The sequence below is a fragment of the Penaeus vannamei genome, chromosome 17, assembly GCF_042767895.1.
Source record: "Penaeus vannamei isolate JL-2024 chromosome 17, ASM4276789v1, whole genome shotgun sequence".
Classification (NCBI taxonomy): domain Eukaryota; kingdom Metazoa; phylum Arthropoda; class Malacostraca; order Decapoda; family Penaeidae; genus Penaeus; species Penaeus vannamei.
This window is the reverse complement of record NC_091565.1, coordinates 29,520,033-29,546,310: the sequence shown is the minus strand read 5'-3', so window position 1 is coordinate 29,546,310 and position 26,278 is coordinate 29,520,033. Positions and strand designations below refer to the sequence as shown.

General features: G+C 39.8%; 2 protein-coding genes across 2 annotated transcripts in view; both read left to right on the top strand.

The window, feature by feature from the left end:
* Positions 1 to 15,234, top strand: part of hiw (MYC binding protein highwire) — a 169,007-nt gene extending 153,773 nt beyond the window's left edge. Inside the window, exons 51-63 of the mRNA XM_070132513.1 lie at positions 1 to 20; positions 153 to 326; positions 433 to 705; positions 1,029 to 1,174; positions 1,502 to 1,742; positions 3,681 to 3,920; positions 4,154 to 4,315; positions 4,471 to 4,680; positions 4,832 to 5,017; positions 7,095 to 7,202; positions 7,413 to 7,622; positions 10,962 to 11,235; positions 11,858 to 15,234. The exon at positions 1 to 20 is cut by the window's left edge and continues 177 nt beyond it. Of these exons, the coding sequence (XP_069988614.1) occupies positions 1 to 20; positions 153 to 326; positions 433 to 705; positions 1,029 to 1,174; positions 1,502 to 1,742; positions 3,681 to 3,920; positions 4,154 to 4,315; positions 4,471 to 4,680; positions 4,832 to 5,017; positions 7,095 to 7,202; positions 7,413 to 7,622; positions 10,962 to 11,235; positions 11,858 to 11,973 (2,360 nt within the window). The 3' untranslated portion in view covers positions 11,974 to 15,234. The remainder of the gene's footprint in view (positions 21 to 152; positions 327 to 432; positions 706 to 1,028; positions 1,175 to 1,501; positions 1,743 to 3,680; positions 3,921 to 4,153; positions 4,316 to 4,470; positions 4,681 to 4,831; positions 5,018 to 7,094; positions 7,203 to 7,412; positions 7,623 to 10,961; positions 11,236 to 11,857) is intronic.
* Positions 15,235 to 16,566: 1,332 nt separating this feature from the next.
* LOC138864661 (uncharacterized) lies at positions 16,567 to 17,326 on the top strand. Its single transcript, XM_070132512.1, has 3 exons — positions 16,567 to 16,670; positions 16,889 to 17,136; positions 17,223 to 17,326. Exons 1-3 carry the CDS (start codon positions 16,567 to 16,569, stop codon positions 17,324 to 17,326), a joined length of 456 nt encoding a protein of 151 aa, XP_069988613.1.
* Positions 17,327 to 26,278: the final 8,952 nt, after the last annotated feature.

Below are 26,278 nucleotides of genomic sequence, written 5' to 3'. Positions count from 1 at the left end.
TCAGGTTAATTACTGGACAGGTGAGTAGTGTACTTGTTTTTATATTTAGATGTAAAATTATGTTTTGGTGCTTGTCTTGGATTTTCCAGACTATGGCACCTCTCATCTTATTCAAAATGTAGAGTTCCCATTGATTTTTATATATTTTTCAGGTGTTTGGCCGCCTCATCATGACAGCAGAAGGTGGCAGCAAAGCTGCAGAGGGAAGTGATGGGACTGCAGGTAACATTGAAAATGTAGATGAGCAAGACCACAATAATGACCTCCGAGAACACATGGTCGGCATCCTGTTCTCACGATCAAAACTCACACACCTCCAAAAACAGGTAAAACTACATCTGTTAAGTGAATGAAGCTTTAAGAAGCTAGTTGTAATATGATTCCTCTCAGTATTAGTTCAAAATGGTTTAACAAACATTATCAAACTTCCAGGTTTGCTCACACATAGTGCAGGCAATCCGCAAGGAGGCCGTGAGGGCAAGGGAAGAATGGGAGTCAGGGCTCAACTGCGGAGGCCTGGGCACACCAGCTACACCTGAAGAGGGACAGCACAACCCCCCTGACACCTACTGCTTTGAGATGCTGTCCATGGTATTGGCCCTTAGTGGCTCTGTGGTTGGCCGGGCACATCTGGCTCAGCAGGATCACTTGCTGAAGCACCTGCTGTCACTGCTTCACACAGGATCAGCTCGTGTCCAGAGACAGGTTAGTGGCTCTAGATTGGTTGAGTTAGATATGTGCAGTGTGTTAAGACATAATATTTATAGTTGCTGGGGTTAATAACAGCTGGATGTAACCTTAAACTAGTAGGCTCTGATTCAATGCTGCCATTCATGGTAAACAGTATATTGAGAAAATTAATAAACTTGTTCAGTACTGAGTGCTGAGTTAAAGGATGATTCAGTGGATAATAGCAATGTAAATATATTAAGGATGATTATCAGCAAAGTAGACAAAAGGATTTCTAATGTCAGAACATAATAATTCAATGCAGGAATTATTATGTGTAAATGTTCACTCTTATTCAGGTTGTGGCACTGTTCAGACGCATGCTGGCTGATGTTCCCCCTCAGTCTCTGGCCTTGATCTTGGGAGTAGAAGCCCTTCCTGCTCATGACTATGCCATCCTACATGCTACATCCAAGGATGAGGAAAACAACTTTGATATTCACCAGTAAGTCACTTCTGTTGCCAGTGTTACACTGTCTGTATCTACATCTGTCTGTCTTTGTATATACACATTTGAATGCTTAACCCCATACAGACAGGAATGGCTATGTCCATCTTGAGATATTATGGCTATTCACCTGGTATGGCTTTAGCCATCATGAGTCCTCTTACAGGCTTGCCAAGCCTGTTGCATGCAGTAAAAATCAAGTATATGTGTTTGACAGCAAATTTTTCTCTTGGCTTAATTGTTGATTTTGTACCTTGTAATTTTCAGATTTTTTCTTTTGATATTGTTATATTTTCCCATTACTGACTTTTCTGCTTTCAACAGACAAGGAATCCTGGATGTATTCCTTGCTGTGATTGCAAAGGCTCTCACAGTACAGCTGAAGACGAAGGGTGGTGAGGGAGGAAAATCTGTTGCAACGCAAGGGAAGGGAGCAGTCACCTCCGTCTCTCTGGCCAGCACCATGCCCACACCCCAGGCCAACTCCCCTAGATGGTGGCTGCAAGGGTCAGCCACACAGAAACAGGCAGATCTCATCATTAGCTTGATAAGAGACATGACCACAGTAAGATTTTGGTGTAATTTAATCAATCTATGCCATAGGTCAGCTTTTTAAAAACATTGTTTTACAGCTTTGCTTGTAGGTGTAATTAGTGTAACTTAGTGCATATATGTTGCTTTTTGATGTGTAAAATATATGCCATGCTCTATATAGGCCACTAGGCAAATCTATTCCAAAATTTAGCTGTTAATTGTAACTTGACAATCCACCTGTTATCAATAAAATGCAGTCCTGATGCTATATATACATGAATTTCTACACATGAAAACAGTTGTTTCTCCTTTAGAATGATTCAAGCCTGCTGCATATTACTGAGTGTAATATCCTTTGAAGCAATTCACATTCTTGTTGTCATCATGTGGCATTGGGCACAATTTGTTTGACAATTCTGTTGAACAATCCAGTATGCATGCATATCATATTGAGCCTCATTAGCCTACTCTTTGGTTTTCTTTGCTTGCCAGTAGAAAGAAGACTTGCATAGTGCTTCAAAAAGAAACATGCAATGCTGCACCTAAATGTAAGGACATCCATCACATCCTTACCCTCACACATTTTGTGAAGCTGACAAGTATTGTTGATTGCTACATCAATGCAATATATCTCGACACATACATACCGCTTCTTTCTCCTCATTGCTCTTCTGTACTTTGAGACAATTTGGTTCATTCTGTTTGCTCCACCCATGTGTTCATTATACACTTTCACTATATATAGTTGCTCTTCTTTTGAAGTACTTGCTTCAGCCAAACTAAAGAAGTTGGTTAGCTTGGTTTGTTTGGTCTACTTGCTCTAGAAGCAGTTACTTTTTAATCCTCTGGGGAAAAAGAAAAGAAGAAAAAAGACATGTGTATGTGTCTTTGTATGTGTGTCTGTCTGTGTTTGTGTCTTTGTCTGTGTCTGTGACTTTGTCTGTGTGTGTGTCTGTGTCTGTGTTAACCCGTTGCCGCCAGGTGGCATGTACGTACATGCCATGGCTGTTGTGGACCGAACGCCAGGGGGCATCGTGTCATGCCCATTCCCGCGCCACTGGCTCGTCGGATGGAGGTTGTTTTTCTCCGATAGTAGAGGCTTTATTTATTAGGTAAAGATTTTAGGTAAACCTTCAAATTTTTTATATTTTTATAAATTTTAGCAAAATAAAAGCTTTTAGGTGCTAAACGTCGTTCGCAAACTACCGATCAAGCTGGGCGCAAACAGGGGAAACGACCCATACGTGCCAACAAGCCCGTCCATACGTCCACTTGCTAAACATTTTTACCCGTCGGCAATAGGTTGATAAAGTAAAAACTGTAAGACAAGTAACATACACTTTTCCGTCAGCAATGGGTTAATAAAGTAAAAACTATAAGACAAGTAACATACACTTTTCCTGAGTTGGCTAATATCAGATAAAGAATGATACACAGAAATGTATATTGACAAATACTACCAGCAAATGGAGAAAGTATAAAAAATATCTTCATATTTGACATGCTGTGTAGCACATACCAATACATCATGATTGCAAAATGCACAGCCTGTGCATTTCCAGAGAGTCAGTACCTAAGAAACGCTAATAAATTCCTTTTTCTATGATCTCATAATTTTCTGAGAATATTTTAACCCATTAATGCCGGTATATTTTGATGCCAAAAAAATTCTGGGTGGTTACAAAATCGTTGGGCGGAGATTCCTCTGAGTCTGTGTCCCCCCCTAGCTGCAGCTCGCTGCCACATCAGAACACAAGCCCAATACAGCGTCACACTGGCGGGACGCCCAGCAATGTTTATTTTTTTAGGTGTCTGATATGTGGGACACCAGTCGTGAATGGGTTAAAAGTCCTACAATATATAGGATGTCAGGCATGAATACATTAAGTTTGTTCTTTTTAAAGCTTTAAAATGTTATTTGATATTCTATTTCTGTTAAGGTATAAGATATGTTTTTTTCTTCAACCAGGGCAAACTGTCTGATAATTGGGCAAAGGTCAGCAAAGGTGCAATTGCCGAGAATATTGTGAATCTAACAAGACTCAGTGAAAGTGATAGGTCATGCGCAGCATCATGCCTGGCTACACCCACACTCTGGCTTGCACTTGCATCCCTATGTGTGCTCCATCCAGACCATGTGGATGCCCTCTCCTCCCACCACTGGCAGGCCACCACATCAACAGGGGATCCACATAACCCAGAGCCACGAGTGAGTGCAGCTTCCCTCTAAAGGAATTGATAAGTTGGCAGGAATTGGTGGAAAGAAGTAGCATTTTGAAATATATCTTTCTTGACACTTTTATTGCCATTGGTGATTGTGTATTGTCTTTTAAGAGTAGTGTCTTGTTGCTTTGATCCATATCTTTTTCATGCTATACACATAGTGTTGTCAAAAATTATCAATCTATTAATGATTTTTTCTTAAATGTGAATCATACACAGCCAACATGTGAAAACCATGATGATGGTGAGACTCCAGCCATGATCCTATGTGAGGAATGCAGCAGCAACCTGTGTGGCGAGTGTGATCGAATCCTCCATCTGCACCGCCGTACAAGGCACCATCACCGCACTGTGTTCAGACAAGAGCAAGAAGCCATTAAGGTAGAGACTAGCTATCCATATAGTGGATGCTACCCTACTGTGAATGCATGAAAGTAAAATAAATGCAGAGGCAAAGTTGATAGCTTTTATTATGTTCCATGCTTTACCTAATTTTCCATGCCATAATGCATTGTTTTGTTTTTAATACTGGTCAGGTGGACTTGCATGAAGGCTGTGGAAGAACAAAGTTATTCTGGCTTCTGGCCTTGGCTGACTCTACCACCCTAAAGGCCATGCTAGAACTGCGTGGGGAGAACCAGAGATCTCGTGGCTCTGTGGCAGCATCAACTTGCAGGTTCTGTGGAGCACCAGCTCAGCCATCACTCCTGTCTCCTGCTCCAGTGTGCCAGGATTCTGATTGCCAGGTTTGTAGTTAAAGCATTATTATGATTTTGTTAGTGACCTGCAAAAAAGTCAGCTCTTAAAGAATACTATATACCAATGTTGGGTCATACAGTTCATTCATATACACACAAATAATTACTCATTTAATACATTTTTCTTAATTTCTTACAGGAATATAGTCGGGAAGCTTGTGTAAGAACACATGACTGCGGCCATCTATGTGGGGGACTGAAGGGTGAAGCCTCATGCCTGCCTTGTCTCCATGGATGTGCCAATACTCCCTCACTTAAACAGGATGCAGATGACATGTGCATGATATGCTTCTCTGAGGCCCTATCTGCTGCTCCTGCCATTCAGGTAATGGGAAAGTTTTACAGGTGTCAGTGTTTAAATCTCCCAGTTTATTTGTGTCTCACAAATCTAAGGTCAGAAACACCAAGTTTTACTTCTGAAGTATTAGATATAATCATTACCCCTTTGCTGATGGTTGGTATGTACATGTGTGCTTTGGCTTGACTGGATTCCTATTGGATGACACCTACACCCTTGCCATATGTGCAGAGCCAGCTCTAAACTGTGCACATTAAACATTAATTCATTTATATGGCCATGATTCAGTTGTTACAGCCTCTCAAAAGTGGGCTTTCAGACACTTTTTAGTCTAGGTCAATGAAAAATCATGCATGCTGCAACCAAGACCATAAAAATGTATTTCCCTTGCTTCCGATTTACACTCAAGCGACTGGCTCCAAACAGTACCCACCATTAGGTTAAAAACCCAAAAAGCTTGTTATTGGTTATTAACCTTTAGCCTCCAGATGACATGGGGTTCATGTCATCACTGACTTGGTCTAGGCTCCAGGTGAAGGGTCATTCAAATCATGGCTATCTAGGGCACAGCTCTGGGTGCAAGGTCATCCACATCATGTTACTGTGATACATGCATTCCATTTTGTACTGTTCTTTGTAAGGTACCCTCATGCCCACAACACCCTGGGACATTGCCTGAGGGAGAACAGGGCATGCAATGCTCTGATTGGTTATTGTTTTGTATAAAAGAGGTGATGTTTAGCACAGATCATTCACATGCTATCCCTGGAAGATGTCATGCATGAAAGCATTGCGCTCTCTTTCCTCTGCTGTGAAGCAGTAAGTAACCTTCACTTTAATTTACATAATCTCCATGTGTCAACTACTCACATTGTCGTATGGTGTTCTGCTAGTGTGAATGTCTTGAAGCATGATACACAGAAGGGAAGTACTGAAGCCTTGGGAGTAGCATCATTATATATAGCTGCATACAATCTTTTATTTCATAAGAATGAATTTGTAAAAATTAGAAAAAAAATAATAATCTCGATAAAACTACATTCCATCTCTTACATAGAGTGTAGCACGCCTAATTTAATTAAATGGAGTAATTTACATAATTAGTCTACTACAGATTCGATCTAGCAACTAGAATTAATATCATGCATCTCAATCTGCAAAAACATTTAAATCTTGTTTTGGAGACAGGAAATACAAAAAAACATCATACCATTTTGTTGGTGCAGCATGGTCAATGCAACACACTAGCCATGTCTGAAATAGGCCCCAGAGGCAAGCCTAATCAGCTGCACGTACCTCCTGGAGCAGAGGCCCAGCGCACCTCAAATTCTCCTCAAGGTTTTGGGGTTATCCCTAAGAAAAGCAAACTCTCTAGCTTTTTTGTCCCACTGTCACAAAAAAGCCAGATCTTTCAGATTTGATTTTGGCAATTTCTGGTTGTAGGGATTTTAAGAGCTTAGTTTTGCATGAGAGAAATTGTACATTTTGTTGCCAAATACCTAATATGAAGAATGTCAGTAAAGTTGAAAAAGTTATCACTGTTCTATATCACATATGAATGACAATGGGGATAGATTGATATGTAAAACAATGTTTAGTTGAATGTGTGAATAAGTTTCTTGATAAATAGTAATTTGACAATGATATAACTCTGAGATATATTTAATATGGTATGTGTGGAATGTGGGGAATGTGGAATAGTAAAAGACTGGTGTCAGGAAATATGCCAAAAATTACCAGAACTCCTGCTTCAACTCACTGTTCCATTCATAAGAAGAAAGGGAAGAAAACAGCCGTGTGATTGGCTCAGGGAGCGGAGGGCCTTCAAGGGAAGTGGGGTATAGGAGTTTGGTTGAAGGAAACTTGTCAACCAGTACCCTATATAGCTGTGGACACTACATACATCATATTCGTAACAAAACAGTTTTGACAGACCTTTCATGATCTTGATGGACAGAACTTTAGGGGCTAAGGGAATAATGTATATTGTTTAACTCTGTAAAGAAAAACATTTTATTGTGTTATGCCATTTTTCCAAGCTCAGATTGTGTTCATTTTTTCAGAGGGTGGTTACATGAAATTGTCAATATTTTCTCATCCACAGCTCGAGTGTGGCCATGTGTTCCATGCACATTGCTGCCGCACAGTGTTAACAAGGCGTTGGCCAGGACCACGTATCACTTTCACCTTTTCCATGTGCCCAATCTGTAAGGTAAGTCTGACTGTGGAACAGGATGGACTTCCCATCTTATTTTGCAATACTTATTCAGATGTGACTATTTTATTTGTAGTAGTAGTAGTAGTATTTCTATTGTTATTCTGCTATACGTTTTGAAATATATCCCTTTGTTTATAGCCTTAAAGTCAAAAAGGTTTCATATAAACTTCAGTTTGTTGCCTAAGACCTGCTATCCATCCCTAGGTTCGCATAAGCCATGGGGTGCTGACAGAGCTGCTGTCCCCAATCTCAGCCCTATTTGAGGACGTCCGGAGGAAGGCTCTCATGAGGCTGGAATATGAGGGCTTGCACCGAGCAGAGGCTATTTCAACCCCAGGTGCACGGTACTACAATGATCCAGCTGCTTATGCTATGGACCGTTATGCATATTATGTGTGCTTCAAATGTAACAAGGTAACTTAAGCAGTTCAAGTCATGACAGCTTCCTGCTGGGATTAACTGTTGTGTTATTATTATTAATATCATTACTGTAGGTTGTAGCAGTGTAACAGCTCATATAGTTTTGGTAATCATTCTGCATTTGCAATTTGCCCTATTTTGATTAACCAGATTTCCTCTAATTTCAAGCTTGATATTGATTTTATTTAAAGTATTCAATTTTTTTAACATGCTCATTTTAGCTTGCATATCATTTTTCTTACTTCACATTTACTTTTCAATATCAGGTCTCAGAAAAGTATAAACAACAAAATGTAACTAAGTGATGTGTCATGTTATAATGAAAGTTTCATATAGTTAAACCTTAAGCAGTAGTAAAGTGGTAGCTCCTGTCAATCTGCCACTCCAAGAGGCCTGATTGCAGCACAAATTGAAAGAGGAAAGGGGAAGGTGTTCACCATGCAACAGACAGGAATTAACTTACCTCACCCATGTCCTTGTGGATAAAGCCTTCAGGAACCCCATAAGGAGAGGTCTGTCCCCATGGCTTGGGAGCTGATTCCAGCAGTAAGTAAAAGCTTCTTTCTCCAGGAGATATCTAGATCTTGGTATCAGCACTCCAACCTGCATCACTGGACATGGTACAGAAATATGAGTACTGTGGCCAAGGAGATTTTACTCACTGGAGGATCCTCTAGAACCAATGAGATAATAGACCAGTCTAAGAGAGGATGACCAACCATCCTCTATAGCTTGACTGAGTGGTAATCTGGATTTGCACTGTTCATTGGTGTGCAGGACTTGGACACAGCTTAGAATGGACAAGGAGCAGTACATGAGGAAGGCTGTCGTAGTAAATGACCTTCATCCTACCTAGCAAGTCCTGAGAAAGCTGAACTCCAAGCCCTCCACACAGATGATTACAATCCGCTCAGTGGATAGACGGATTATCTCAGATCATGTCGAGTTTTCAGAACAATAGGCTGAGTATTAGGAACAGCTGTATCAGGTTGACCTGCCAGCACTTTGTTTGGAAGCAAGTGGTCTCACAATCCCTATACCAGATCCACCCTCCCCTGACTGTGGTTAGGGGAGGAAACCATCAGGCATATGTGGTATTCTTACTGAACTGCTAAAGGCTGATGGTGAACCTATGGCTTGGGGCTTGCATACTATCCTGACTGCCATCTGGCAGTCCAGTACCATTCCCCCAGATCTGTTAAGAGGCATGGTCAACCATCTCTGGTAGGAGAAATGGGATCAATGGGACTGCAACAACTACCATGGCATCACATTACTAAGTGTACCAACCAAGGTTCTTGCTCACATTCTTCTTAGACCTATCAGAGACTACCTGCTAAGGCACCAGAGGGCATGTCTAGCTTCTTCCTCATTAATTCAGGAGGAGGAGTAGCAGAGCTGCTATCCAAAACCACTATGTAGCAACACTGGGCAGTATCAAGGTCACTTACCTTGACTTTCCTGACATTATTGCCAGCCTGTCTGAGTCTTTTGAAACTCTTAGTAGTGGCTTTTGATGCATTTAGCAATGTGGCAAAGCCCTTTAACCTAAAGGCCTCATGGACCAAGGCCCAGAATTTTGGGGGCCTGCTGGAACTAGTGCAGTCAGTCCATGCTAAGGCAAGGACATTGAAGTCACACAGAGATTTACTTACCTTGGTATGTAAAACTCTTGGTAGTGTACTTCATGACTGTTGGCTATTAAACCTTGATACTGCAAGTTTTGCTATATGGAAGTGAAACTTGTGAATGACCCTGTTTATCTGATCGTGTTCTCCTGAGGTAACCATGGTGGAGGAAGAATATAGGACATCCTATTGAGTCATGGCTTTGGCAGATTGACCAGACCTGTCACAAGGATTTTGAGATGAGATGAGGACTTTCCTGGTGGCTCGCCATGAGGGATCTTCATTGCTGGAAGCGAAGGGTGGATGCAGATATGCTCCTCCATTGGTTTCAATCCCATTGATTGATTGATTGACAAGGGGATATCAGAACATGTGATTCATTAACCACTTTCATTTGGGGCAATATTGGGGTGGATGGCAGGCGTGGCACTCGGTTTAACCTCATACATGACATTCATGTAGTGCTATGAAACATCCACTCTATAAGACAAGTTGAATAACTGCCACAAAATTGAATGAAATTTCACCTGTTCCTGGTGTATAGGAATGGACAGTGCTGAAGAGAGACATGGAAAAATATTTCAGGAATCTTGACAAGGTTTGGAGGGCATAATTTTTTGCCCTGCCTATCATAACCCAAGAAAAATTAACCCTTACGATCCAGATGACGTTACGGTCCCCTTATGGAAAAATCTGGGATGAGGAGTGGGCAAAATGTCTGCAATCCAGGTGACTCAAGCTTACGGTCATGAGCAAAGGCCAAGGTGGTGGAAAAGACTTGCCACAAGTGCACAAACCTCTTAGAATGTGATTTGACTAATTTGACGCTTAGAAGGGGGCTTTAGCATTATTCCCATCGATAAAAAAATGTGGAATGTAACAACTGTAAGCAGTGACTGGAAGAGCACCGGCTCCAGGGAAGACGCCACATCCATTCTGCGCACCACATTCCAGGCCGCTGTGATCAGCGCTGAAGATTGTATCACGTAAGATTGAAAATTACGAAAATATGACACAAATAACCAAATGGTCCTTTTTTTTTCCCCCTTGCACTGAGTTGTTTACTACATACAGAGATGATACAGAGTTTGCAAGTAAAATAAGCTATTATCATCTGGATAAAGCAAATCAAAAGACAAATATGAACATTGGAAAATGGCAATAAAGCTAAAAAAAACTTTACACAAAATAACTTTGCAAAGGGGAGGCACAGACACTTGTCACAGCTCATGGGTGTTTGTGTTGCGCCCCACATTACCAGGATGTGGGCTACTTACATAACCCACTGCCCGTGTTTTCAGCACTGTGATTTCTGTGACACAACCGGATCCAATGGGGTAATGCTAAGTCTTTCCTTTAGCAATTACTTCTTTTTACAAGAATGTCATATATTTTCTTCTGTGTTGTTTTATGTTTTTTATTAGTTCATGCAACAAAATATGGAAACTATAGTTGTAACAATGGAGGGGAAGGTAGCTGGCTGCCTTTTTTTCCTCAGGTTTGATGATAGTGTAAATAAATAAACTGATATCACAAACAGGAGACAAGTACTTTTCATCTTAGCTGATTTATGCATGAGCTTGTATATTCCCTTCATTGTGGTAGCAATCAATCTCACCTAGTCCACATACAGGCAACCTTCATTTTCTCTTTTACCATATGAGTATAGAGGAAGTCACTTAACAGGATGTCTTTAATGCTACAGGCCTACTATGGAGGTGAAGCAAGGTGTGATGTAGAAGCAGGGCTTGGTGATGAGTATGACCCAAGGGAGTTGGTGTGTGGGGCCTGCTCAGACGTCTCCCGTGCACAGATGTGCCCCAAGCATGGCACAGACTTCCTTGAATACAAGTGCAGATACTGTTGCTCAGTAGCAGTGTTTTTCTGTTTTGGAACAACACACTTTTGCAATGCATGTCATGATGATTTCCAGAGAGTGACAAATATTCCAAAGACAGAGCTGCCACATTGTCCTGCAGGTGGGTTTATAATTTTTTGGTCCTTGTTATAATTATTTTGTCTGTTATAATTATTTTGCCTATATTATAAGTAGAAGCAATTTAGGTACTGTTAGTATATGTTTAGTATGAGTATTTGTGAGTTTTATACCTTTCTCACTTTCTTGTTATTCTCATTAGAACATTAATTACCATTGAGTTTCATAGAAATGGAATACACATTCTTTTACTAGTTATGTACAGCATAGTAACATAAAGTTTCTCACAACAGTTTAGAAAATTATATCCAACAAGTATGTAAGTCATAATGTGTGGAGTCATAATAAAATTAATGCTTGGAGAGAGTACATAAGATGTCATGAAAATATTTTTTTAGCAATGTATTTTGTGAACAGTTTAGGACAGGGTTTGATTTTGGTACTAGTCTTCTTTTTCTTCCTTTTCTTATATTCTAGTTTAGCCAAAACTTGTATGCATTCAGGAAATTTGCCAAAGTGAAAACTGCAATTGCTTAGGGAGTGTTAGTGAATAGAAAAATATTTTGAAACAAGGACTGCCCTCACCATGTTTCTCTTTGATTTACTAGTATCAGTAATTTTGACTTTTATTTTGCACTAATTTTTTCCTTCCTTTGTCTTACTAGGTCCAAGAGCCCAGCAGCTGGAGGGTGAAGAGTGTCCACTCCATGTGCAGCACCCTCCAACAGGGGAAGAGTTTGCTCTGGGTTGTGGCGTTTGTCGCAATGCTCACACTTTTTAACGTGCCATCAGTGATCTGTAAGATCTTTTAGTAATTCTTTTTCCTTTTTTATGGTTTCAATATGGAAATGTTTTTATTTTTTTGTTTTTCTTGTTGGTTCTTGTTTATCTAATGCTATAGATTTATAATTAACTTTGTGATCAGTGGGTTAGTCTATTTTCATAAGACAGAGATTCATGTGATTTAATATATTGTATTAAGAATCAGTAAATGCTTTAAAGACAAATATGAGACAATGCAGATGTGCTGTATATATGATATAAGATGTGCTGGGTATATAGAAAAGAAATATTGTTATAAAGCCATGCTGTAATTTTCACAAGGCTTGATAATGAATCTGCATTCTTTGTACAATTGATTTTCCTCTTGATTTCATTCACCACGATTAGGTTGGTATTTGTTTGGGCTTTCTTTTCAACTTTTATCTTATTGTAAAAGAATTCATACATATGATTAGATAATGGAACTATATGGTATATATGTCTTTGTAAATATCTTTACCTTTGTAAATGGTCTGATTGCAGTAGCATTAGTCTCTGGGAGCAGGAACTGTTGTGCTTATTCTTGTTTTCACTCTCTAACTTAGCACAAACGAGTCTCGAACAGAATCCCTGAGCATTGGTTTTATTAGAATTTTTACCACAATTTTACATTTTGATATTGCAGTGTGGGAGTGGTTTATAGAGCTATAACTAGAGTAAAACACTTGAAAGAATTGTACCAGACATCATCAGGGTAAAAAAAAATAATAATAAATAAATAAAAATAAATGTACAGTACATACGATTTTATGAGATTGACAAAACATATTTATTGAAAATTTAGGCATTACATTTTATCTTCAAACCCAAGATGGTCTGTTATGTAAAAAAAAAAAAGACTTCAGTTTGGCATCATATTATTTAGATTGTTTTTTGTTTTTTGTTTTTTAATGACTGAAGCCAATAATTTCACATCTTTCATGACTTGCTTGTCTGTCCTCTTGTCTTTCCCTTCATTAGTAAGCACTAGTTATAGTAACCAAGCAGAGAGATTTATTTGTGATACGGTCACTTTGTAATGTTTTTGGGATGAGAGAAAATGTTGTGCATTTTAATGGTTTTTTGCCTTCCATCAAAAGGTTTTCATATCATGATATTAAGTGTATATATTTAGTTAGTGAAAGTAATTATTTAAGATTGTGTATAAAGAACTGAGATGATAATTATGAAGTTGTGATTTTTTATTTCTGTTTTTCACCCTTTGTGTTTTGATACTTTTATTTAATACTGCACATTTTGAGCATTCATAGTTAAGTTGGAGAAGTATGTTAAGTTATTACATTGAAGTTTGATATTTCACATTTTAATTAATATTTTTTTTTATTTCAACATGATTTTTAATATATTTAGACACTATTACTATGATGGAGATTATTATTATTAACTTCACTGTTAATTTTTCTTTTTATCATTACCATCATTTATCATGATCATGATCATTACCTACACATTATTGCTGTTAGTGATTCAGACATTTCCTCAGCATCTCCATCATCATCATCACCACCATTTTCTTCATATCCATTTTCATTGCAGCAATTGCTATCCCAAGCATATTAGTTCCCATTAATATTTTTTTCCTATATTGTTAAGTTCTGTGTCCTGCTTATGCTTTATGGGAAAAATATTTCCAATGCTGTTATAGGTCACTTGGTTGTGATAACCTTTTGATTGTGCTGAACAACAAAAACAAAAATATATGAGATTGTGAGAAAGGGAAGAGCAGCAAAGAATCTAGCATTCATACATTTATTATAGATGCTTGCTAGTGTGCAATTGTGCTACACAAACAGACACACAGACACAAACACACAAAAACAAAAATAAATATACTTGTACAAATAACCGTGATTTTATCTTTTACTCTGTATTCATTTTGTTCTTGAAAAGAATTTAACTGGATATAGGGCATTTGTTTGTGAGTCAGAATTGCATGGCAGGATTACTTAGGTCTTTAGGGTATAGTTAACAATAATTCCTATTAGCACCAACATTCCTACTGTGATGTATGGATGTGTTATGTTGAAGAATCTCGCTCCCTACATTTGTTATGTGCACTATGTATTTATTATAGGTTAGATCCCAGTTATGTGCGTGTGTGTATGCTCTTGATGATATTTATCAGTCCTGTGGTTTGTAAGATCAGAAGATTCAGATCTTATGAATATTGGTGTATATGGGTCTGTGTCACTAGGTATTCCGCTGTACTGAAGTAATTTGCGTTAAGCTTGACTATTTCTCATATTTACATTAAAGGAAGAAAATCATAGCTTATTGTTGCTTACCTCAACATTATGGCCTTATTAGTGTTGATTCTTTCCTTAATTATGGTGTGATAAGAATATACAAAACTACTGACAGAAATGAAATTCTGTAGACTACTTGATATTTTCTCAGCAATGTTTAGTACTAAATTCCGTATGGAAAGATATCATGATAGGCAATCAGATATTGGTACTGCAGGCATATTTTGTATTTCAAGTACACATTTTTGGTATATTCAAGTATTAGGTGTAATCTTTATTATATGTGATACCTTGATAATGTACACACATTAGTTTTGACAAGGAATATTCCCTGTTCATATACTTGTGAATATGGGGTATTGTATGTAAAGCAAACAATATCTTTCTTTGCAAAATAGAAGATGTAATTATTTCATGTGTTTTGATATTGTTGCAATGTGTATAAACAGTATTCTTTAACTATGAAATGATCTAGTCCAGGACAAGAGCAACAGGTTACTTTGGCAATTTTAAGACAGTGAATAAGCATCATTACAGTAGGTGGCTTATTCCTCAGTTTTCTTATTCAGTTGAAACATTACCTGTCCGTTGATGATATTCAAATAGTAAAATGTAAAGCACTTTATATTAGATATCACAAAGTTTCCTCTTGTAAATGGATTTGACATTTAAATATACAGACACTTGAATAGTTGATCATTTTGACCATAGAGACAGGTTGTGCATAGATTTTGGAAAGTCACCTGATGTGACAGATATAGCTGACAGTAAAACATGACAAAATGGTTAAAAGCTCAGTTCTGATGAGCAAATAGGCCTCTGTGGTATTTTGTTAGAAGTTCAATTAACCTTTTAAAATGGAAACTTGCCATTTTGGAACTTTTTTGTGATTTTTAGTTTGAATAAGAAATTACATAAACCTTGCCATTATATAAATTCCCTATTGATAAGTGAAAATAAACTTATACAAATACTGACTTCTCTTTATTCTCCCTCCCAATACCTTGCTCATTATTGTTGTGGGAGGGCTTAGGAGATGGAAACTGAGGCCTAATGGAGGGGATCACCTTGGGCCTCAGCCCTTGACTCAACTAATTTTGCTTGGTCTTTTCTTCTCTCCTTTCTTCTTCTGTATCTTCTTCATCCCCTTCTTCTATCCCATTGCTAAGGTGCGAGAGCCGTGCAGAAAAGATGAAAGGCTGGCTTTGTGTCAGTCATGAATGGCCTCCAGGAGCCATGGGCACAGTATTCCCTTGGTTAATTGCCTAGCCCTTACCCCTTTTGGGGATCCTGAGGGGTAGACTTTCTTTCCCCATTTTATTCAGGCTCACCATGGCCAATAATGAAGATTCGTTACCCTTAATAGGTGCATTAAGGCTTTCCCCTTTATCAACTAGCCAATCTAAATTTGATTTTGATGATTTTCTGACCCCTGCCCCACCTTTAACCATGGCTCCGACCAAGGATATTAATACCCTCTCTTCAACGCTTACTGACAACACTATCCATTCCAAAACACCCACTCAGGTTATTACTCAACCAGTTGAGTAATAACTCAGCTGGAGTTATTCCTCCAGTTGAGTAATAACTGGAGTTATTACTCAACTGCTGCACAGTCCTCTTCAGTGTCTACCCCGTCTTCCCTTATTACTATTCTTCATTCTTATTGTCCCCTCCCTCCACTCTACACCACCCTATCTTCCTCTCTTCCTCATCCTACTGCCTCTACCTCTGCAAACCTTTTGAGTACTCTCTTTGGCCCAGCAAAGTGGGATCGATTCTTTGAGATCCCCCCACAGATCCTATTTTGAGAATACCCTTCTCTTTCAACAGTGCCTCCAAAAACAAGTAGGCAAGGTTACCTTTCGCAGTCCCCCGACGTTCACGCCTTGTCACAGTTACATAACCCTAATTGACCTCACTGGCAAATCCATTCCTGCTGAACCTCATCCCTCTCTTAATACTTGTATTGGAATTGTTTCCATCCCCCCAAATGCTTGTCCTATCTACAACAAAAAGTGGTCAGACAGTGAAAATTACCGACTTACCTGCCTTGCTTATTATGATGCAGTGGCAGTACAGTGTTACACTATTCCTCCCAGAGGTCAGCGTAAATCTCATGTCAATATTGCCAAGATTAGCTTCGGTAGACATGACCTCCCCATGAAATTATATTTGTGGATTGTCCTACCATGTCCGACCATATTGACCCCTTTCTCACCTATGTCAGAAAGGTTGGCGTTTTGGTCACCCAGCCAAACACTTTCGCTCCACATCCCGCTGCCCTCTATGTGCCCAACCTGGTCATGACCATTCAAACTATCCTGCTCAGTCGCATACATGTGCCAGTTCTGGAGACTCCGATAATGTATTTTATAGGAGCTGTCTTGTCTATAAGCTCAAATATGAGGTATGCTCACCCTATCCCCCAGTCAAATTCGTTTTCCAGTCTAAATCCAGATACTCCAATTTTTATCACTTTCCCAATACCTACCTCTCCTCACTTTATTTGTTGCGCCAGGCTGCCTAAACGTTCCACTCCACTCCTACTACATCCTTTCCTACACCCTCTTCTTCTTCTTCCCCCCAATCCCTCTGTTCCTACTCCTACATTTAAAGTATTTGCAGATATCCATCCTCTCGTCAAGTTTCCTCCACCCCCCTTATTCCTACACCCTCCCAACATACCCCACCCTCTATACCGCTCCCACTTGAATACTCACACGAATCTCCTCTATCACAACAGTGTCCTTTTCCAGATCCCTCCCATTCAGACCTTCCTGATACTTCATCACCTTCACCAGTCCCCTTTTCTCATCTCCCGGATTATTCTCCTCATACTTTTCCAATAGCAACCTCTGTCTTCCATGAACAATGTCCTGTCACAGATACAATCGCTCTACCCTCTTAACTCCCTCTTTTCCCTTTTCGTTACCATACTTTCCTATAACACCTTTATCAGCAAGCTTCCCTGAATCAAATTACTCTGGTTTACTGACCCCTGATTCTCCCCTGATCATGTCTCTGACCACTATAACTACACCCCCTCCCCGACACTTCCTGTGAACTTTACCAATTCTAAATCATCTACCTAGATCATAACTCAACCTTCAAAAGACACCCCTTCCTCATTCCCAATCTCCTCCAACCCATCTGCACAATCATTTCAATTTCCTACATCCTCCTCTGTATTACAACACTAACCTGACTGCCCTCCGCCTCACGGTACTGCCTCACTTCAACAACCCCTTCTTCCTCCTGTCCTCACCTGTCTACAACTACATTTACAAATCTTCTGAGTACTATGTTTAGCCCAGCCAAGAGTGATTGGCCAGACTGTGAAGACGAACTATTTGCCTGCCTTACTAAGAGTATCAGTAGTGCTACACTATACATTCTAAAGGTCTAGAAGTCGCATGCCAATATTGCCAGGATTCCCCTTTGTAGACATGACCTTCCCCATATATCGGCGTAGAATCTTGCCATGTCAGACCATATCCCCCACCCCCCACAGTCGATGTAAAAAATGTGGCGTTTGGGTCATCCTGCAAAGCAATGTCGCACCACAGCTTGCTACTCTATGTGCCCAGCATGGCCATGACCGTTCAAGTTGCCCTGCACAATCACGTACAGGTGGCTCCCATAATGTATTTTATAGGGATTGCACTGCCGATAAGTTTGAGTCTGAGGTAGCGCTCCTCAGATACAAACGAGATGCCTGACAGGAAGCACGACGACGAGGTTTTTCTATCACTCCTTACTCCATCACTCCTCTTCCCCACTACCCAAACTGCCTCTACAGCTTCCACAGTACCTCTTCCCTTCTACTCTTCACCCCATCCTGTACTTCCCTTCTCTCCCAATCATTTTTTTTTTCTAAATCCAGATACTCCAATATCCACAACTTTCCCTATGCCAGCTCCTCTTCGCCCTTCCTATCGCACCAGACAAGTTAAACGATTCACCCCATCTTTACCTTCCACATCCACACCTACAACTACATTATCTTTTCAAATCTTCTCTGCGCCTCATAAAAATCCTTTGTTTCCTAAACCTCCCTGCCCAGCTCCCCTCCAGACACCCTTGAGGACAGCCGAAACTTCCTGAGCATTACCCTCATTCTGTCTACAATCAGAGACTGCTGACATCCATCCTCTCCCTTCTTATGTTCCCCTTACCCTTGTTCCTCCTACCCTTTCCCATCATACCTCCATCCTCTACCCAAACCAAACCCCGTCCATCCCCCTATCCCGTCCATTCCCTCCTGGATACACACGTGAATCTTTTGTCACACTCCCGGATCCCACTTTCCCTGGTACTACTTCACCTCTTGATCCCCTAACTCAACCGCTGAATATTCCTCCTCCTACTTCTCACACAGTTTTAATAAAGTCCTTTCTTTCTGATCGCACCTTCCTTGTCAGACATGCCTCTTCTACTTCTGTCCTGCGGCTTTTATGACCATTCACGCATTAACCCAGTTACATTTGAGTCCCAAGCTCATGCACTTTCTACCCTGATTGACTTCACTGGCAAACATATTCCTGTCAAGACTCACTCTTCCCTTAATACTTGTACTGGTAATGTTTCATGAAGTTTATATTGGTAGAGAGTTCTAACATGTCCAACCTTATCAACCCCTCTCCCATCAATGTTTTGGCATTTTGTCCTTTTCTTTTTTTGATTTTTGGATTTTACTTGCCGATTTTGATGAAACTCACACCCTTATCTAGACCTTAGCCTGATCTCTGTGGTAGATATTTTTTTTCGAAATCGCCCGAACAGTTTTTTGAATTATAGTAAAATAATAATTAAAAAAAAGTCACCGAAGAAAAAAAAAAAGAAAATTGACCATTTTTCAAAAAAACAAAATCACAAAAACATTAGTCATTCTTATTGTTTTACTATTCAGAATCTATAGTAAAATATAGGATTTATTTCGACTTTTTTTTACCGAGTCGACTGGCAGGTCTCTGAAAAAAAAACTCTTTTTCATATATATATTACTTTTACAAGAATCAGAGGGAAAAAACGAAAAATCCGCTTCCTACATGCCCTAGTCACACTATTTATCTACAAAAAGAGCCATAATGTTTAGGCATCTTTTCCGGTAGCAATTCAGGGTGTCGCGAGACGCGACGCGACACCTATCACGAGACTCGTGATAGGAGGCGAGACAGGCCTCTAAGCTCCGCCCATTTCTGTGACGTAATGGGAATGATCGCGGTTGACGGCTTGCTATTTTACTGTACTGGTTATTTTTCCAACAGGTAAACAGTATTTTGGAATATGATATCCAAGATGGCTTTTGATATCTTATGGTGGGTAGTGCGGTGTTATAGATATCCAATATAAGTACGAATATGCATGAAATATCCAAAGCAGGATATTTAACTCAATTAAAGTTAACCGTCTGCTCGATTCCTGTCGCGCAAGAGGTGTCGCGTTTCCCGTAACCGCTGTAGAAGATGCTTTTAATTTTGGACTAAATTTGCTTCCTGTACGCTTCTTGAAAAAAGAAATAAGTATACTTCCGAAATAACAGAAGTTTTTTCTCTTTTCATAATTCTTATGGTATGAAAAAATTTAAAGGTAAAAGCATAATCTTCCTAAACCATAATTGTGTATCATCTACCGGCATTCCGAAGTATTCCGGGCATTGCCAGCACGTAACGGTTTTTCAAAATCTTTTGTATGGTGTAGCAGGGTGGCAGTAATTTTTCGTGTCTACAGGCCTACATTGACAATTTATCTTAAATCCAAAATAAAAATCAAAAATCGCGCAGACATTCTGATTTCATATCTGAATAGAATTATCCTTCTACAATAATATGCAGAAGCCATTTTTTAGAAGTCAACCTTACTTTTTAGGTGAACATTTTCCGCAGCCCACAATCTCGACACCCAGAAAGGGATACTGAAAATTTATGTCAATTTTATAGGCACATGAAAATATTGCAAACCCTTATTGCATCATGTAATAGATCTATCATTCAGCTATAAAATGAGCCATAATACGTTAAAATCGGATTCAAAATCCGTGTGCTATGCGTAAAAATGTGAAGGATCTAATAATCGCGATATTTTTCCTTTTCATTATCTATACATTTTACATGACAAATCATGTATGAAATACTTGTATTTGATATAATTATCTATTATTTACCTATTATTGTTGCTCTAAAGGGGTTTTACAACGTATGATATTGGTCGAAAAAATAACCGTTCTCCAGTCAGACGGGTATGATAGGCGTCCTTATTTCAGCGCGGCGGGCCTTGTGGACCATGAAATTCGTTTCTTTGCATCTGCGGATTATTGGTGTTTAACTCTACGAGGTCATGTGGTCAATTTTCACACTCAGGCCCCGTGGAAAGACAAAATTCTATTACATGGCGATGTAAAAGTATGGGTGTATAAGCACATATAGATCACTTTCATGTACCCCATGACCTTTTGTTTATTTATATTGTTACTTCTGTTTGTTTCTTTGTTTGTTTGTTGATTGTTTGTTTGTGTTTTCTGATTTCTAAAAGTTATGAACACATTTTGATGAGATTTTAACCTAACTTATACGCTTATTGCACTTTGGTGGTGATGCGGACCATGGTTTGGACTCAGAAACTCAAAGTTATGTACAGATTTTAATTTTTAAAAATTCCTGAGGTTTGTATTAGCCTAATTAATATTCCATAAAATTTTGGTGGTGATCCGGATCATTTGGCAATCCTATCCCCATTTTTTTTTTGGGGGGGGGAGGTTTGCATTTTCGAAATGTTTTGCTAATCGATCAAACTATGTATAATGAAAACATAAAGAAAATAAAATAGTCCTTATGAACGGCATATTATGTTTATATATTTGTATGAAAAATTCCTTCATTATCGTTTTTTGGACGCTTGCCAGATTGTATTAATTATTCCGAAAAAAATGAAGGTGGGCCTCATGTGAAATTTATTAAGCTTTCAGGAAAATAGATAATTTTTTATTATATCTAGTCATTACGTCACAATTGCCGATTTTCTAAGGTAACTTGAAAAAAATAATATTTCAGACGACATTGAAAATGGTTGCTACCACCTAAAGAATAAAGGTCGGGACTTGAAATTTTCAGGGGAGAACCGGAGGCCCTAGGATTTCCTTGAAAATGCATTTAAGTCAGTTTCGGCAAGATGGACGAAAACAGCCGAAAAAAGACCAGATGATTCCCACCTGTGCCCAACCTGGCCGTGATCATCAAACTGCACCGCACAATCACACATATGCCATTTGTAACGGGTCCCATAATGTATCTTAAAGGGGCTGCCCTACCTACAAGTTCGAGTCTGAGGTAGCAGTCCACAGATTTAAATTGGCCACACTTTGCGTGATGCTGGTATTTTTCTCTTGCTCCCTACTCCAGGGCTGTCCTTCCCTTTGCCTCTCCGCCAACATGTTTCTACATCTCCCCAAAAATCTCTTCCTCTTACTCCTTATGTTACCACTTGTACCCCTCCCTCTCCTAGTCAAATTCTATTGCTATTCTGTATCCAGATATTCCAGTCTCTACTTCCTCGGTCCCTACCCCTCTTCTTTCTCGCTTTACGCATAGCATCCGATAATCTTAATGTTCTACACCAGCTTCAACTGCATCCTCTCCTATATCTACCTCTTCCTCTGCCCCTTAATCGTCTGCCCCCCACCCCCCCCACCCCTCATAAGAAAACCTGTTTCTCAGACTTCCCAACCAATTCCACCTCAGAAACTCTTCATGACATTCAAAACCATGTAATTGTGACCCAATATAACATGCTATACTTCATCCATCCTCCAGTCTATCTATCCCCGTTCCCTCTATACTCAAAGTGACTGCCGACATTCTCCTATTCATGTTCCCCATATTGCCTGTCCTCTCTCCCAACACATCCCATCCCCCTCTGCTTAATCTACATACTCCCCCCCCCCTTCTTTCCCTATTATCCCTTCCACTCCCTTATGGATACACTCGACTCCCTTTTGTCACAGCAGGAGGGGAAAAGACCGTGAAAAATTAGTTGAGTTGAGGGCTGAGACCCGAGATAGGGGGAGATCTCCAGTACCGGGCCCCAGTTCTCGTCTCCTAATGGTTAATGGTTAAAAGCAAAATAAATGTGCTAGACATCTAAGGTCATATAGCACTATAGGAAGGTTTAGTAAAGGGGGATGTCAGGTGATAGTTGCTATGCGTCAACTATCTTAAGAGTAATGTTGAAAGGTTGAAGTTGGGTAAAAGTTGATGAGGGAAAGGGTTATGGTGGTTTAGGTAAGGAAGCTAGATCAAGTGGAGGATATTAAGGTGTTTTTATGATGGATAAGTATAGACGAGACATAAACGGAGTGTGGGGAATAGATAAAATGGTAATTGGGAATTGGAATAAGATGAGTGAGGAAAGTCTCTTGGAGGCAGATAATAGACGGATTATAAGAAGCAAGGATATGACGTAGGTCTGGTCTGTGAGAACGGAAGCTGCGAATATTCCAATGTAGGAGAGTTATATCTTAGTCATTTTATGAGTGAAAGTGTCGGTACCTATTGGGGAATCTGGGGGGGGGGGAGGAGCTAGGGGGTGTAAAGGAGGGGTATCAGGAGGTAGGGAATCTGGGGAAGGGCACTGTTGTGACATGAGTGATTCCCGTGTGTATCCGGGAGGGAGTGGAAAGGATAGAGGGGATGTAGGGAGGGAGAAAGTGCGTATAGTTGGGATTGAAGAGGGTGGGTTGTGTTGGGAGGAAGTGGTGTGGGGGGAGTATTAGTGGTAGGAGGGTGGATATCGGAAGGATGGATAGTTGGAGTTGAAGGGGATGTGTTGTCTTTAGGAGGAAGGGGGTGTAGGGGTGCTATGAGTAAGAGGGGGATGGATATTAGGAGGATGGATATCAGTGGTGGACGGAATTTAGGGTGTTAGGTTGTGTTAAGACGGAGTAGGAGGAAGGGGTGTAGGGGGAATATGAGTAGGAGGGGAATGAATATCGGCAATCACTTCAAGTGTAGAAGGAGCATGAGTTTTGGGATCTTGTCTCAAGCAAATAGCTTTGAATGCCATCCATAGTTTCTGCAGTGGAGTTGATTGGATAGTTTTGTGGGACAAAGGTTTTCTTATGAGGGGGGGGGGGGAGGAGACTGGTGTCTCAAGAATAAAGGTAATTGTTTCTGCAGTGGAATTGGTTGGAGAGTTTTGTGGGACAAAGGTTTTCTTATGAGGGGGGAAGAGGAGACTGGTGTCTCAGGAATAAAGGTAAAGGTAGGTGGAGGTGATTGTGCAGTAGGGGAAGAAGGGTTAGAACGTTTAGTCTGTCTACTGCGGGTAGTGCGGTGAGGGAGAGGGGATGGTGTTGGGGCTGTAGTTGAGATTGGGGTGTCTGGATTTAATGGCAAAATAATTGGTCTGCGGGAGGTAGAATGTAGAAGTGGTTGGGGCTGTAGTTGAGATTGGAGCTGTGGTTGAGGTTGGGGTGTCTGGATTTAGAGTGGCAAAAGAATTGGTCTGAAGGAGGTAGAATGTAGAAGCGGAAATGGGGACATCTTGAGGTGGAGGGTGAAGGGCTGAGCGAACGATGTTATTAGAGTATAGAGTATGAAAGAAACCTTGTCGAAGTGCTTTCTGTCTGGCTTCACGTAAAGTGAGACCTTTTTTGCATCTGAGAGTTGTCTCCTCAGATTCAAACTTGTAAGTGGGACAGCCTCAAATAAAATACATTATGGGGTCCGCCGCAGTTAGCACACGCATGTGTTTGTGCTTAGCAATTTGATCGGTTATGACCAGGTTGGGCACATATAGGGCATCGGTATGTGGAACGGCAGTTTGGCAGGATTTCCAAAGCGCCAACAGTTTTAACATTGACGGGGAGGGGGTTGGTATGGTCGAACAGGGAGGGATTGTCCACCAATGTAGATACGTAAGGGAAGGTCATGTGTACGGAAAGTAATTTTGGCAATGTTGGTCGGATTCTTTCGTTGACCTCTAGGAGGAATGGTGTAGCAATGTACTGATTTCACATCTTGGTCTTTGAGGCATCCTAATAAGTCTTCTCCACATTCTGACCAATCTTTGGTATCGACTGGGCAGTTTGCTGGGGAGAGAGAGACAGTTCCGGTACAAGGAATGGGGTTGCCAGAATGATCAGTTAAATTTGATAGTGCTATAGATTCAGTTTCTGATCTGACTTACAAGACGGGAGCTATCGCGTCTAGTATAGAAAGGGACTCTGTCCACTTGTTTTTGGAGGCATTGTTGAAAGAGAAGAGTGTTGCCTGAGCAAGGAGTGTAGAAGGGATCACGAAAAATCGGTCCCATTTAGCTGGGCTAAACAGAGTATTTAAGATATCTGTAGGGTTGGTGATGGTGGATGGTCGGGGACGTGTGGAAGAGGGAGTATTGTGGAGTGATGGAGAATAAGGCTGTAAGGTAGTAATAAGGGAGGATGGGATGCTTGATGAAGGTTGTGGGGATAGAGTTGATGCATTTGAGGAAGTTGGGAGGGTAGGAATGTCTTCTGGAGATTAAGTCTCTGCTTGGGTGGGCAATGCACTAGTAGGCATTGAGGAGTGGGTAGTAGTTTCAGTGTTCGGAGTCGTGGTCAAAGGGGAGCCTGGGGTGGGGCTATTTGATAAAGGGGCAAGCCTCATTGCCCCTAATAAGGGGATTACATCTTCATTACTGCTCATGGGGAACCTTGATTATATAAAGTGGTATAAACGATCCACCTCTTTTCGCTTGAAGGTAAGGGCTAGACAATTAAATTGGGAATACCGTGCCCATAAATCCCGCAGGCCGTTCAGGACTGGCACAAGGTCAGCCTTTCATCCTTTCAGCATGTTTCTTACATCTTAGGAAGTAGATAGTAGAAGGGGTTGAAGAAGGGACAGAAACAAAAAGCTGGAGAGGGAAAAGACCATGCAAAATTAGTTGAGTCGAGGGCTGAGGCCCTAGGCAGAGGAGATCACTGCACTGGGTCTCAGTCCTCGTCTCTTAAGCCTCCCCACGACAACAACGGGCAAGGGATTGGGAGGGGCCTCGTCTCCTAAGACCCCCCACCCCCACAATGACAACGGGTATGAGACTGGGGGGAAATGTTTGTCAAAACTATTTATTAGATCAAAATTGTTTGACAAGTATTATGTAATAATAGCAAGGAATATATTTAGGCACAATAAAATGGGACTGGCAATCAAACTTAACTAAAACAAGGTCAAATAGTAAGCACATGACTTGGAAAATGTCAAATGATCTCTCTACCTTTTCTTTCTTATGTGAATAATCCATATCCTCTGTGGTGATCTTGTGTAAAAAGACTTTTCTTTATTCATGAGTATAAAAGAATGTAATCATCAAATATTTCTTTAAACAAAATGCAGATACATCTCAGTGAATAAGGAAAAGAAAAAGCAAAACCAATCAATTAATAAATATTCTTTATTATGCAGGTATCCTTTTATATGAAATAATGACAATAATTTTTAAAGCTTTCATTTTGTGTACTTCTCTGTTGAGGAAAAAATATCAGCTTCTATATGTATCATTTGACATGCTTATTGCAATAAAAAAAAATAGTGTAATTATAAAAAAAAATATATGTGTATATATATATATATATATATATATATATATATATATATATATATATATATATGTATATATATATATATATGACTAATTATAAAACACTCAATCTACTTTTATTTCACAATTATGCTATTTGCAGTCAATTCAATCAGATAAAAAATGATAAAGCTCTGAAACAAATGAGTACCTATATCAACATTCTCCATTATCAATATTCCTAAAACACACTTTTGGTAATGTAAATCCCTTTTATCCTCAGATTTAGCCAACATACCTGTGTACTTTTTTATTAGCAGGAACTATTATTAAAATCTAATCTTTAAAAAATCTTATACTCACTTCTCAAAAATAGTATTTGGTACATTATCTACACTTCAATACCTTTGTACTGATATACTGTGTTAATATTGTTGGCACTTGCTTGTGAATGATAAAAAA